Source organism: Bombina bombina, chromosome 4 (assembly GCF_027579735.1).
Source record: "Bombina bombina isolate aBomBom1 chromosome 4, aBomBom1.pri, whole genome shotgun sequence".
NCBI classification, from domain to species: domain Eukaryota; kingdom Metazoa; phylum Chordata; class Amphibia; order Anura; family Bombinatoridae; genus Bombina; species Bombina bombina.
This window is the reverse complement of record NC_069502.1, coordinates 1,220,855,574-1,220,870,110: the sequence shown is the minus strand read 5'-3', so window position 1 is coordinate 1,220,870,110 and position 14,537 is coordinate 1,220,855,574. Positions and strand designations below refer to the sequence as shown.

At 41.7% G+C, this 14,537-nt stretch overlaps 1 protein-coding gene across 1 annotated transcript in view; it reads right to left on the bottom strand.

Annotated features, from left to right (window-relative positions):
• CAPN11 (calpain 11) overlaps positions 1-14,537 on the bottom strand; it is a 143,141-nt gene that overhangs the window by 93,697 nt on the left and 34,907 nt on the right. The window contains exons 5-12 of the mRNA XM_053712737.1: positions 13,051-13,219; positions 12,729-12,812; positions 12,158-12,243; positions 9,991-10,065; positions 9,643-9,803; positions 9,036-9,205; positions 1,652-1,663; positions 1,055-1,266 (exon numbers count right to left, since the gene is read on the bottom strand). Of these exons, the coding sequence (XP_053568712.1) occupies positions 1,055-1,266; positions 1,652-1,663; positions 9,036-9,205; positions 9,643-9,803; positions 9,991-10,065; positions 12,158-12,243; positions 12,729-12,812; positions 13,051-13,219 (969 nt within the window). The remainder of the gene's footprint in view (positions 1-1,054; positions 1,267-1,651; positions 1,664-9,035; positions 9,206-9,642; positions 9,804-9,990; positions 10,066-12,157; positions 12,244-12,728; positions 12,813-13,050; positions 13,220-14,537) is intronic.

Sequence of the window (14,537 nt, the reverse complement as noted above, 5' to 3'; positions counted from 1 at the left end):
AGTATGTGTGTGACAGAGGTATATAGTGTGTGTGTGACAGAGGTATATAGGTATATAGTGAGTGTGTGACAGAGGTATATAGTGTGTGTGTAACAGAGGTATATAGTGTGTGTGTGTGTGACAGAGGTATATAGTGTGTGTGTGTGTGTGTGACAGAGTGTGTGTGTGACAGAGGTATATAGTGTGTGTGTGACAGAGGTATATAGTATGTGTGTGACAGAGGTATATAGTGTGTGTGTGACAGAGGTATATAGGTATATAGTGAGTGTGTGACAGAGGTATATAGTGTGTGTGTAACAGAGGTATATAGTGTGTGTGTGTGTGACAGAGGTATATAGTGTGTGTGTGTGTGTGTGACAGAGTGTGTGTGTGACAGAGGTATATAGTGTGTGTGTGACAGAGGTATATAGTATGTGTGTGACAGAGGTATATAGTGTGTGTGTGTGACAGAGGTATATAGGTATATAGTGAGTGTGTGACAGAGGTATATAGTGTGTGTGTAACAGAGGTATATAGTGTGTGTGTGTGTGACAGAGTGTGTGTGTGACAGAGGTATATTGTGTGTGTGACAGAGGTATATAGTGTGTGTGTGTGTGTATGTGACAGAGGTATATAGTGTGCGTGTGTGACAGAGGTATATAGTGTGCGTGTGTGTGTGTGTGTGTGACAGAGGTATATAGTGTGTGTGTGTGTGTGTGTGTGTGACAGAGGTATATAGTGTGTGTGTGTGTGTGTGTGTGTGTGTGACAGAGGTATATAGTGTGTGTGTGTGTGTGTATGTGACAGAGGTATATAGTGTGCGTGTGTGACAGAGGTATATAGTGTGTGACAGAGGTATATAGTGTGTGTGTGACAGAGGTATATAGGTATATAGTGTGTGTGTGACAGAGGTATATAGTGTGTGTGTGACCAGGGCAGACACTGCACATGCTCTCATGGAGTTACAGGTACAAAGGGCATCTGTGCCGAGTTTACCATAAGCCCCGGCTATAGCTACATCAGTTACAAATCCAATACCATTTCACCCCCCCCTACACAAACCCTCCAAACTCACTGTATTTCCGAATGCTTCTCAGTAAAAACTCGCAACACAAAGTCTCCTTCCTTGTGAGCCTCAAATGTGGAGGGGACAATGATGTACTCCCCAGGCGGCAGGCGCACCTGGTTGCTCACCTCACGCAGGTTGATGAAGGTTTCTGAGCGGGCGCACGACTGGTGGCGCAGGAAGAAATCCTTTTTCAAGTGAACATTTTGGCATCCTTTAAACTACAGGAAGGAAACATGTTTAGTAAAGAACAAAGCTCTGATCAAGTACTGAACATTGGTCCAAGAAAAAAAGCCCCACCCGGCTCCCGCTAACGGGACAGGTCCCACCCGGCTCCAGCTAACAGGACAGGTCCCAACCGGCTCCAGCTAACAGGACAGGTCCCACCCGGCTCCCGCTAACAGGACAGGTCTCACCCGGCTCCCGCTAACAGGACAGGTCTCACCCGGCTTCAGCTAACAGGACAGGTCCCACCCGGCTCCCGCTAACAGGACAGGTCTCACCCGGCTCCAGCTAACAGGACAGGTCCCACCTGGCCCCAGCTAACAGGAGAGGACCTACCTGCCCCAGTCAATTGCAGAGGTCCTACCTGGTCTGCACACGTACCTCATCAGGAACCTGCAAGAAATAATATAAAGTGTTACATCTCCAGTCTCACCAACATACAGACAGAAATGCATAAGTTTATGTACATACGTTCGCATGTCACATGCATATACACCAGTATAGTTTATGTACATACGTTAGCATGTCACATGCATATACACCAGTATAGTTTATGTACATACGTTAGCATGTTACATGCATATAGATCAGTATAGTTTATGTAAATACGTTAGCATGTCACATGCATATACATCAGTATAGTTTATGTACATACGTTAGCATGTCACATGCATATACATCAGTATAGTTTATGTACATACGTTAGCATGTCACATTCATATACATCAGTATAGTTTATGTACATAAATTAGCATGTTACATGCATATAAATCAGTATAGTTTATGTACATACGTTAGCATGTCACATGCATATAAATCAGTATAGTTTATGTACATACGTTAGCATGTCACATGCATATAGATCAGTATAGTTTATGTAAATACGTTAGCATGTCACATGCATATACATCAGTATAGTTTATGTACATACGTTAGCATGTCACATGCATATACATCAGTATAGTTTATGTACATACGTTAGCATGTCACATTCATATACATCAGTATAGTTTATGTACATAAATTAGCATGTTACATGCATATAAATCAGTATAGTTTATGTACATACGTTAGCATGTCACATGCATATAGATCAGTATAGTTTATGTACATACGTTAGCATGTCACATGCATATAGATCAGTATAGTTTATGTACATACGTTAGCATGTCACATGCATATACATCAGTATAGTTTATGTACATAAATTAGGGCCTTAACACCCCCTAACTTTAACATAATTAAAATACACCACAATTAAAGTTACAATTACTAACTAACTACCTATTTAAAAATAAATATAAACTTACCAGTGAACTAAAAATAAAACCTAAGCTAGCTACAATATAACTATTTACCAACTACCTAGTTAAAATAAATACAAACTTACCTGTGAAATAAAAATAAAACCTAAGCTTACACTAATAAAACCTAACATTACTAAAAATAAAAAACCTAGCATTACTAAAAATAAAAAACCTAGCATTACTAAAAATAAAAAACCTAACATTACTAAAAATAAAAAACCTAGCATTACTAAAAATAAAAAACCTAACATTACTAAAAATAAAAAACCTAGCATTACTAAAACTAAAAAAACCTAAAATTACTAAAAATAAAAAACCTAGCATTACTAAAAATAAAAAACCTAACATTACTAAAAATAAAAAACCTAGCATTACTAAAAATAAAAAACCTAGCATTACTAAAAATAAAAAACCTAGCATTACTAAAAATAAAAAACCTAGCATTACTAAAAATAAAAAACCTAACATTACTAAAAATAAAAAACCTAGCATTACTAAAAATAAAAAACCTAACATTACTAAAAATAAAAAACCTAGCATTACTAAAACTAAAAAAACCTAAAATTACTAAAAATAAAAAACCTAGCATTACTAAAAATAAAAAACCTAACATTACTAAAAATAAAAAACCTAGCATTACTAAAAATAAAAAACCTAGCATTACTAAAAATAAAAAACCTAACATTACTAAAAATAAAAAACCTAGCATTACTAAAAATAAAAAACCTAACATTACTAAAAATAAAAAACCTAACATTACTAAAAATAAAAAACCTAACATTACTAAAAATAAAAAACCTAGCATTACTAAAAATAAAAAACCTAGCATTACTAAAAATAAAAAACCTAGCATTACTAAAAATAAAAAACCCGGGGGGCGTGTCTTAGCCGCAGCCATGATAAGCAGCTTTCTCTGAAGCTCCTGAAGAAACTTTAAAATATAGCTGATTTTTACTTCATATCTACGATATAGCTTCTACCTGAGGCTATCTAGACAGCTAAAAACAAGCGGCTTCAAGCTATCTATATAATTTTCTGCCACCTACTATTTAAGTTGTTATCAAGACGAAGAGACTTTAGATTGTGGCCTGCGGCCTACAACAAACACTGCTACATCTCTCCCCCTCCCCCCTAAGCGTAGGGGTTACTAGGCTCATCATGGCTACATCTAATGGAGGGGATGACCAAGCATCAATACGTACTCTTTTGTTTAAGCTGGAGCGCCAAATGAGTGAGCACTATGATGATCTGTGTGAAGACTTGGAGAGACCTACAGCATATGTGGCGAGACCGGAATCTAATACTTCTACTAGCTCTCAGATGCATGTGGCACAAGCCGCGAGGAAAGATCGTTCAGTAAAGCCTATGTCCTCTACCTTTATTCGCTCGGAGGAGGGAAGTGAAGCTCAGAAGGTAGGTCTTACGGGGATCAGATTGCCTGCACCTGAGCACCCATGGATGAAGCTACCCGCAGTCACACTATTTACTACCAAACCACGGACAGGGAGCACATCAGTTTTATTGATTGGTGGACAGGTACCCGAAACTGCTTTGGATCTATGTTTCCACAAGAATGTGGGAGATGTGACTTTGAAGACCTTTAGGGGAGTTGAGGCTGACCCGCCGAGGGGTTGTCTGATCCCTGATTGTCTAGGGGAGCATACTCCAGAGGAACTCTGCCTCGCAATGAATCTGAATGCACTCTTAGTCATAATGGGAGTAGCGCTCTCTATAGCTCACACTGACAACCCGGCTTTTGAGATCCTGATTAACATCCTTGTCCCCTCAAGATACTACATGGCGCTTTAATTGGACATAGCCCTGGTTTTAAGATCATGCTCCCTGTGTCTGGAAAGCTTTTCCCTTTACGGCAGAGGTATTCTTCATACTCTCACCCACCAAGAGGAGTAGGTTAAAACTCATGCTTCCCAAGGATAGGAGGACAATACAACATACTATATGTCTTGCACACAGTTGTTAGTTTATGTTTCACTGCTTTTTTTTTTTGTTTTGTTTTTTTTGTGTGTGTATTCCTAGCTTTTAATTTTGTCAAATAATATTTCTACCTACATGGCATGATGTTTGTTACCTGTTTACAGTTCTACACGGCCCCTATAGTTAAGAGTTATGGGCCATTGTTTTTATTTTTTTTATAAGCAATTTATATTAATGACAGCATAGTTTTCCTGCAGTTTTTAGGACAGTGGAACAGGATGTATAGTGGGGTTATGATGTTTATTCAGAGACATATTTGCTGCAGCAGCCTTAAAGTATAGTTCTTGCAGCAGATGCACTCTTATATATACCTGAAGCTAAACATGTTATCAAACCATATCTCCATATTTTTTGAACCAAGTAGCTTTACCCAGCTATTTACACTATTAGTATAACTAGACTTTAGATATAGGACTATAGATAGCACAGCACTTTACATGCATGGTTAGAATATCTATCTCTTAGATGTCATCTCACATATTCCTGTGCATATTTACAGACGACTTTGGCTATGCCAAGCAATAATCCAGATGGCCGAGTAGTGTCGCTGTATAGTACATGTTAAGACAGATGTTTTTGTATAGCCTTCATACCTCTATAATTACATTTGGAGATGTCACTAAATACTTGTTTTCCCTGCTTTTATATCTAGTGCCTGCTTACTGAAGAAACCAAAAGTGTTCTACTTATTTGTAGAGCTACCCTATGCTATCCTGTTCTCAGTATACTATATTATGTATATCCTCTGTAGTTTTAAGCATCACACTGTTCATAACAGATATGCCCATCGTTTTGATATAACCCCATACTGAAATAGGCATGGTGGGTTTCTAGTACGCTCTCTACTGTGAGTCCTTAGTTCCCCAGCATAAGTGTAATATATAGGCTGCATACTTTGTTTATATAGCTTAGGCTCTGTTGGAGATATTTAGTATAAAGGAGATGACTTGACATGTGATTCTCCCCATATCTGCAGCCTACCTATAATGTGGCATTATAAGACATATTTACACTATAAATAGCTTAAAGCATCATACATATGTAAGTATTTAGCAACTAGAATCTATGTTTTTTATTATTCATGTACTAGCCCTTTAATCTAGTATTGTACCATAGATTCTTCACCTAGGTTCGCATGATATCTTTATCATTACCACTAATTCTATGGGCAACATAGCATTACAATCTTCATGCTGAGCTGAGTTAACCAGACGGCGCTGTTTTTTATATTAGCACAATATATGCCTTTTACTCCGTGCAGCCATATTCAGGATCATAGTGCCCCGCCCCCCCAAATGCAGTGAACTTTATAACTTATTTGACATGGAATCCGCACATCACATCCTACTTTTAAGTAATATTACAATATGCCTAATATTTTTTTATTTGTCATTTTATTTGTGTAGATTTTAATAATCTATACTACTTTTACTTGTTTCCTTGTAGTTTTTTAATGACTCTTCTTCTCACCAGTTCCTTAAGGTTTAGAAATATTATCCTTTTGATTGTAGTGGAATACCTACATAGACTACTTGAACCATCTCTTTGATTTGTTGTGCAGTAGCCCTGCGATATTTTTATATATATATATATATATATATTTTCTTATATATCTTTCTGTGCTTAAGATGAACGTTTTCTATGTTTATATATAGCCAACAATTATCTCAATAGTTTGGGGGCCTAGTTATGGGCTGTCTATATTATTGCTATTATGCCTATTATTTATTTGTTTTCATTACGCTGGTCCGGTCTACATTGTAACTACCTACTATTTCTTTTTCTTTCTTTTTTTACACTGTATTTGACACGCCCCCCACTTTCCCTTTCCCCCTTTTTTCTCAACACAGAGCGGCTCTTTTTTTTTTTTTTAATGGGCTGTAAAAGAACTGAATGCCCTTTTAAGGGCAATGCCCATACAAGTGCCCTTTTCGGGGTAATGGGTAGCTTAGGTTTTTTTATTTTAGGGGATTGGGGGTTTGTTTTGTTAGGGTGTTTTTGTTTTAATTTTTTTGGCAAAAGAGCTGTTCCCTTTTAAGGGCTATTGGCAGTTTAATATAGATTAGGTTTTTTTTATATTTTAGGGTTTTTTTTTTTTTTAAACAGGGTATTAGAATAGGAATAATTGTTATTATTTTGGATAATTTAGTTTGTTATTTTTTATAATGGTAGGTTTTTTATTTTTTATAATGGTAGGTTTTTTATTTTTTATAATGGTAGGTTTTATTAGTGTAAGCTTAGGTTTTATTTTTATTTCACAGGTAAGTTTGTATTTATTTTTAAATAGGTAGTTAGTAATTGTAACTTTAATTTAGGTGTATATTAATTATGTTACAGTTAGGGGGTGTTAGGTTTAGGGGTTAATAGTTTAATTTAGGTAGTTGCAATGTGAGGGTTTAAAGGTCAATAAATGTATTTAGTGTTTGCAATGTGGGGGGACAGCGGTTTAGGGGTTAATAGTTTTATTTAGCGTTTGAGATGTAGGGAGATGCGGTTTAGGGGTTAATACTTTAATTAGGTGTTTGCGATGTGGGGGGATGGCCAATTAGGGGTTAATACATTTTATTAGTGATTGCGATGTGGGGGGATGGTGGTTTAGGGGTTAATAAGTTTAGTTTGTGTTGGCGATGTGTGGGGACGGCGGTTTAGAGGTTAATAGGTTTATGATTAGTGTTGGGGATTTTTGCGGGGCGGCGGTTTAGATAATTTGGTTTTGGCATATTCCTTATGTTAGATAGTTTTTCGGATTCTTTTGTTATTTCGGATCCATTTCTTATTCATATTAATTATTCTTTTCTAAACTTTAGAATAGAATAACGAATGGATCCAAAAAAAGATTTAACTTAACATAACTAATTTGCCCAAACAAAATGATTTATTTAACGAATGAAAACGAAACAAAGGATTTTTTTAGCCGTGCACGTGCCTAATGCTTATCACTAATGCACAGAGCTTGTCTTTACTGCCTGTAAAAGGTTTATTCTATGAATCAAGCCCCCTGCAAATTATTCCTAAACTTACTACACTTCAGTTTGAGACCATGAGCACTCAGACTCAGCTTATGAAAGGGAAATATAATAATATTTGTGATTCCGACAGAACATGACATTTATTTAAAAAAGTTATCAATTTACTTCTAATATCACATTTGCTTTGTTCCCATGATATCCTTTGTTGAAGAGATACATAGGTAGGTGTCCGGAGCACTATATGACAGGAAATAGTGCTGCCATCTAGTGCTCTAGCAAATGGATAACAATAGTGCTACAGACACGTGCACGCTCCTGAGCTTCCATCCCTGCTTTTCAACAAAAGATAACAAGAAAACAGAAAACAAATTGATAGAAGTAAATTAGAAAGTTTTTGAATTGTTTGGTCCTATCTGAATCATGAGAGAAATAGGTTTTTCATGGTCCCTTTAAGTCCTATATTATACTTAAACATTTCTATCACCTCTCTCCTGTAAGCTATTCATATTGAAGTCATTGCGTCTTTACTTGCAAGTTTTACTGTTTAACCCAGTACCAGTTTAATATCTCTGCTTTGTACAGAAGGATTAGAGCAGAGAGACTCTAAAGGAGGTGCGCAAATAGAGAATAGACCGGGAACATCGGATGTCGACTACGATCAGGCAGCACTCTTGGAATGACGGATAATGAAGATGACCAGCGAACACAGAAAACAGAGGCGCCTCATGGAACAGTATCGTTTACACATTAGGATGACAGATCAGTCACTGACACCCTCTACAGGGGGGTACTCACATAGAGAGTTTCATCAGGCTGCCTGATGAAACGACCTGTAAGGTTGAGAAACGCGTTGCTGTACCCCAATTTATGTTTTAATTACACTCTTTGGTCTCAATAAATTGCAGACCTTTTAATTATTACCTGCTCTACGTTTGTGGCATTTGTTATTTGGTCTACCGAACTGTCACTCAATCTGCCGGAGTACTAGCACTGAGATTGGCTATTCCTTGGACGGCTCCCATTGTGACGTCACGTCCTCTGATATCGCCGATTGGTCACTGGCATTCACGTGAAGGATCCTGTGCTATCGTCTGTCGGGCAACTTAAGGTCCCGTCTTGCGTTGTATGGCACACTGCTGTGCCGCTCTCTATGTGAGTACCCCCCTGTAGAGGGTGTCCGTGACTGTTCTGTCATCCTCCTGTATAAACGATACTGTTCCATGAGGCGCCTCTGTATTCTGTGTTCACAGGTCATCTTACTTTGTACAGATTGCAGTTTTTATGCGCACAACAAGACGAGGCCTAACTAGTGATCTGTAAAGTATCAGAAAAATGTTCCTGTTTCTACTGCAGATACAACAGATCTCCATATATAAAACTTACACCCCAGCGATCGGGGATGCTATAGATACAGAACAATTATAAGACACTCGGCTCTCTGCAGTGTAAATGCCCCTATCCTGCTTGAGATGCCCGTAATATGGAGGTACACACCTCATAGACTGCAAAGCCAATGGTGTGCATGTCCCCTCCGGCACGACGTTCCTTCCTCCTGTGTTTCTGCATCAGGGCGACCAGTGAGCTGCAGGCCAGCTCGTTATCATCAGGGTCATCGTCCTCCTCAAGTAACGTGATCTTAAACTGGGGATTTATCCAGAAGGTGGCTGCGGGGAAATGGCGACAGCATTTAAACTGGTTTGTCTGAGCACAGGAACATTATCAAGGACTAAATGTCATATTTATATGTTATTACGAGCAATCAGCTGTGTTCCATTCACAGATACTTTATTCTTATGGTCATCTTAACCTAAGGACTATCCTGACACAAATATAAATCTGGTTTAATCTAAACCTGTGGAAAAATTCAATATGGAAAATGTAGTAAGGTGGGCGCCAACCCACTCATGGTCATTAATTATGAGTAGGCGGATCTTCCACTAAAGAAATAATTTTAATCTCTAATTTAATTAGATTATGGCCTGTTTGTGGCTGTGAATTCAATTGTCCTGTTTATGGCCCTGAGAACCAGGTTTGGTCACACTGCAGTACAGTATCCGTACACTCAATGAGTGAAAGATTGGAACAGGCTCTCCATGCCTACCTGGGTTATTTCTGCATCCTCCTGCTGTACTGCCCCTGCGCCAGGTACCCTCATATACAGTGGTGTGCCACTTGCTTAGACCATCCTTGTCAAGAGCATCAGGTGTGAGATTACAGATCTCCAGGCGATTGAACTGGCGCAAGAACTCTTGGAAGGACATCCTGGAGGGACGGTGAAAAGGTGGAGAGGAGATAAAACACATGTGTATTTAGTGAGGAGACACAAAGAGGGATTAGGGTGATGGAGTCACAATCTCAATCTGTCACTCATCACATTTATATTCACCAAACTGTTGTACATCTTCATTTTACATACAAGACCTTCTGGTCATCATGGACCAAATCTCACCAGAACTCTCCGTCCTCCATCTTCAGCCTCAAGTCTTCACGCTCTGAAGGATCCACCTCATTCCACTCAGAGGAGCTGGTGAGAGACCAAACAGGACACTGAGACCCCAAAATAAATGCCCACAAATAAACATTCATGCAGGGAGTTCTGTCACACAGTGTCCCCTTTAGCAAACAAATCTCAATTTATCTACCCCAGAGTGTGACCAAACCTCAGTGTTGCATAGAACACAGAAGTGGAGGAATTGTTTTTTGTCCCCTGTGTCCCCTAAGTCATAGCAGAGTTATATTACAATGTTCCCCTCACAGCATTGTTACATTATCAGCCCCCAGAGCACTGTATTCTATCCCTCAGACTGGTTTTCTCTCAAAGTTTTCCCTCACACAGCAAAGCTCTGTCACAAAGGTGCCCACAGCTCTGTCATTTTTTGACATCTCTATCCCAGAGCAAAGATTACACCACAGCATCAGCTCCCAGCAGCATGGTCCCGTCACAGTGCCAGTGCACGGCAGCATGGTCCAGTCACAGTGCCAGCCCCCGGCAGCATGGTCCCGCACAGTGCCAGCCCACCCAGCAGCATGGTCCTGTCACAGTGCCAGCTCACGGCAGCATGGTTCCGTCAAAGTGCCAGCTCACGGCAGCATGGTTCCATCACAGTGCCAGCTCACGGCAGCATGGTTCCGTCACAGTGCCAGCTCACGGCAGCATGGTTCCAGTCACAGTGCCAGCTCCCCCAGCAGCATGGTCCAGTCACAGTGCCAGATCCCAGCAGCATGGTCCAGTCACAGTGCCAGATCCCAGCAGCATGGTCCCGTCACAGTGCCAGATCCCAGCAGCATGGTCCCATCACAGTGCCAGCTCCCATCACAGTGCCAGCTCCCGGCAGAATGGTCCCATCACAGTGCCAGCTCCTGGCAGCATGGTCCCATCACAGTGCCAGCTCCCGTCACAGTGCCAGCTCCTGGCAGCATGGTCCCGTCACAGTGCCAGCTCCTGGCAGCATGGTCCCATCACAGTGCCAGCTCCCGTCACAGTGCCAGCTCCCGGCAGCATTGTCCCGTCACAGTGCCAGCTCCCGGCAGCATGGTCCCGTCACAGTGCCAGCTCCCGGCAGCATGGTCCCGTCACAGTGCCAGCTCCCGGCAGCATGGTCCCGTCACAGTGCCAGCTCCCGTCACAGTGCCAGCTCCCGTCACAGTGCCAGCTCCCGTCACAGTGCCAGCTCCCGGCAGCATGGTCCCGTCACAGTGCCAGCGCCCGGCAGCATGGTCCCGTCACAGTGCCAGCTCCCGGCAGCATGGTCCCGTCACAGTGCCAGATCCCGCAGCATGGTCCCGTCACAGTGCCAGCTCCCGGCAGCATGGTCCCATCACAGTGCCAGCTCCCGGCAGCATGGTCCCGTCACAGTGCCAGCTCCCGGGAGCATGGTCCAGTCACAGTGCCAGATCCCAGCAGCATGGTCCCGTCACAGTGCCAGCTCCCGGCAGCATGGTCCCGTCACAGTGCCAGCTCCCGGCAGCATGATCCCGTCACAGTGCCAGATCCCGCAGCATGGTCCCGTCACAGTGCCAGCTCCCGGCAGCATGGTCCCGTCACAGTGCCAGCTCCCGGCAGCATGGTCCTGTCACAGTGCCAGCTCCCGGCAGCATGATCCCGTCACAGTGACAGATCCCGCAGCATGGTCCCGTCACAGTGCCAGCTCCCGGCAGCATGGTCCCATTACAGAGCCAGCTCCCGGCAGCATGATCCCTTCACAGTGCCAGCTCCCGGCAGCATGGTCCCATTACAGTGCCAGCTCCCGGCAGCATGGTCCCATTACAGAGCCAGCTCCCAGCAGCATGGTCCCATTACAGAGCCAGCTCCCGGCAGCATGATCCCGTCACAGTGCCAGCTCCCGGCAGCATGGTCCCGTCACAGTGCCAGCTCTCTATAGCCTATGAACTGCAGAGTTTTATCCAAAGCACTACAACACTGTTGCCTTCCCTAAACTTTCCTGACAAAGCAGCATTAAGCAGATTATCATTTGCACCACATGTATTTTATTGCCCCATCATTTTAGTTGGTTATGTCTTTCAGCCAGGTCTTTCTCACTACACCAATTGTCTCATAGCTTACTACCTTTGTGTCCCATCTTTCCGTACCTTTCTGGTCTTGGCATATTACTCACTTATCACTCCAGGCGCCTATCCACTCCACCTCACCCCAGGGGTTTCGGATACGAATGAGCTGCTCCACTTGACCTCTGTAGTTTACCTGACAGGAATCAGTGAGCAAAGTTAAACCATATTGCATGTCCTGAACTGGGGCTGTAACTGGACTGCCCAGACTTTGTTTATTCAAACCTACAACATCACACAAATCTTCTAAGCTAGCAGGACAAGTAGGACTAATTTGAGCATTCTCTCATTCTTAGAGTATAAGTAACATGGTTACACATCTAGGACTGAATAGTAATAGTAATAGTACTGATTTCTAGACATGTTATTTTCTGTTCTCCCTATGCCACCTTCTCAGTAATGTAATCCTAGACATGACATTCCCTACACCTCCTCTCCTAAACTCTCAGATGTGACATTCTAGAGAAGTGGCACTTGCTGCTACCCTCATCTATCTTCCAAGCTCATGGACCTTGAGGTGCCAGACTCTCTACCTCTTCTTTATTATCTCAGCTGCCCGACCCTTGAGATGCCATTCCTTACAATTCCTCTACCATTCTCAAAGAGAAGATTCACACCCACCTCTTTAAGAGCAGTGACAGAATATGCGTGACCCTTTACCAACTTCTTGAAGGTTACAGCTTCCATGTCATAAGCACTGGTTATCTGAGAGAGACAAAAATAAAATTACACCTCAAACAACATGTTGTCCATCAGCTCAGCATTATTCCATCATTAAGTCTTTATGCAGAAATACAGGCATATTTACAGAGATGAGAATATCTAACTAACCATTGGCAGGAGAAATATGTAACTCCAACAGACCTGCTATGGTCCAAAAGCCAACTGGAAAACACCCTTGTTTACAGGAGATAAAGTTTAAATTACAATAAACCAGACTCACATCTATAGAACAGCCCAGCAGGGACCCTCGTTCCAGTGCTCGCTTGATGATCTTGTCCAAACCCCGTGGGGCTTTGCGGAGTTCGTACATCTCAGCCACCCCTCCTGTGAAGTCCTCAAAGCCTTCTGTTGTGCTACCACCAGAAAGGGCCTCATATGAACCATTCAACCTGGGAGACAGTTTGGTTAGACTAGGACCACTTGCTTACACCCCACCCTTCTAAAGACTGTTTAATCTGATTTTTATAGTAAGGTTTAATGATTGTTAAAAACTTAAATTATGCTTACCTGATCATTTTCTTTCTTCAGATGGAAAGAGTCCACAGCTGCATTCATTACTTTTGGGAATTCAGAACCTGGCCACCAGGAGGCGGCAAAGACACCCAAGCCAAAGGCTTAAATACCTCCCCCACCTCCCTCATCCCCCAGTCATTCTGCCGAGGGGACAAGGAACAGTAGAAGAAATATCAGGGTAAAAAGGTGCCAGAAGAACAAAAATAACGGACACCCCACAGAAAAATGCGCTGGGAGCTGTGGACTTTTTCCATCTGAAGAAAAGAAAATTATCAGGTAAGCATAATTTAAGTTTTTCTTCATAAATGGAAAGAGTCCACAGCTGCATTAATTACTTTTGGGAAAACAATACCCAAGCTATTGAGGACACTGAATGCAAAAACGGGAGGGTACAAGAGGCGGCCAATTCTGAGGGCACCAGGCCTTAAAACCCCTACCGAACAACATCCCGCTTCGTCTGAAGCCAAGAACAACTTTGAGAAAAAAAAAAAAGGAAAAGGCCCAAGGACCCTGACCGCAGATAGTCCACAAGCCTTGCTAGAGACCGCAGGAACTAAACTAGAGTCAACGGCCTCCAGGAGACACCGTCACCCAGCAGTCGGTCTCCAAACAACACACCCCTTACTAAAGAAAGGGAACAAGCTACCGTATTCTTCCACAAAGAAAACATGAATGTTCTTGTAAAGCGAGGCTAATCCCCTTAAAGGGACACTGTACCCAAAATATTTCTTTTATGATTCAGATTGAGCATGAAATTTTAAGCAACTTTCTAATTTACTCCTATTATCAATTTTTCTTCATTCTCTTGCTATCATTATTTGAAAAAGAAGGCATCTAAGCTTTTTTTTGGTTGCAGTACTCTGGACAGCACTTTTTTATTGGTGGATTAATTTATCCACCAATCAGCAAGGACAACCCAGGTTGTTCACCAAAAATGGGCCGGCATTTAAACTTACATTCTTGAATTTCAAATAAAGATACCAAGAGAATGAAGACAATTTGATAATAGGAGTAAATTAGAAAGTTGCTTAAAATTTCATGCTCAATCTGAATCACGAAATAATTTTTTTGGGTACAGTGTCCCTTTAAGGGACTCAAGGCACTGCTCATCTTATCAACCTCGAAAGGAGGAAGGCTGAGTAGACCTCGCCGGGGATCAAATTTGCAACCCTCCGTTTGCTACAGTGCAGAGTA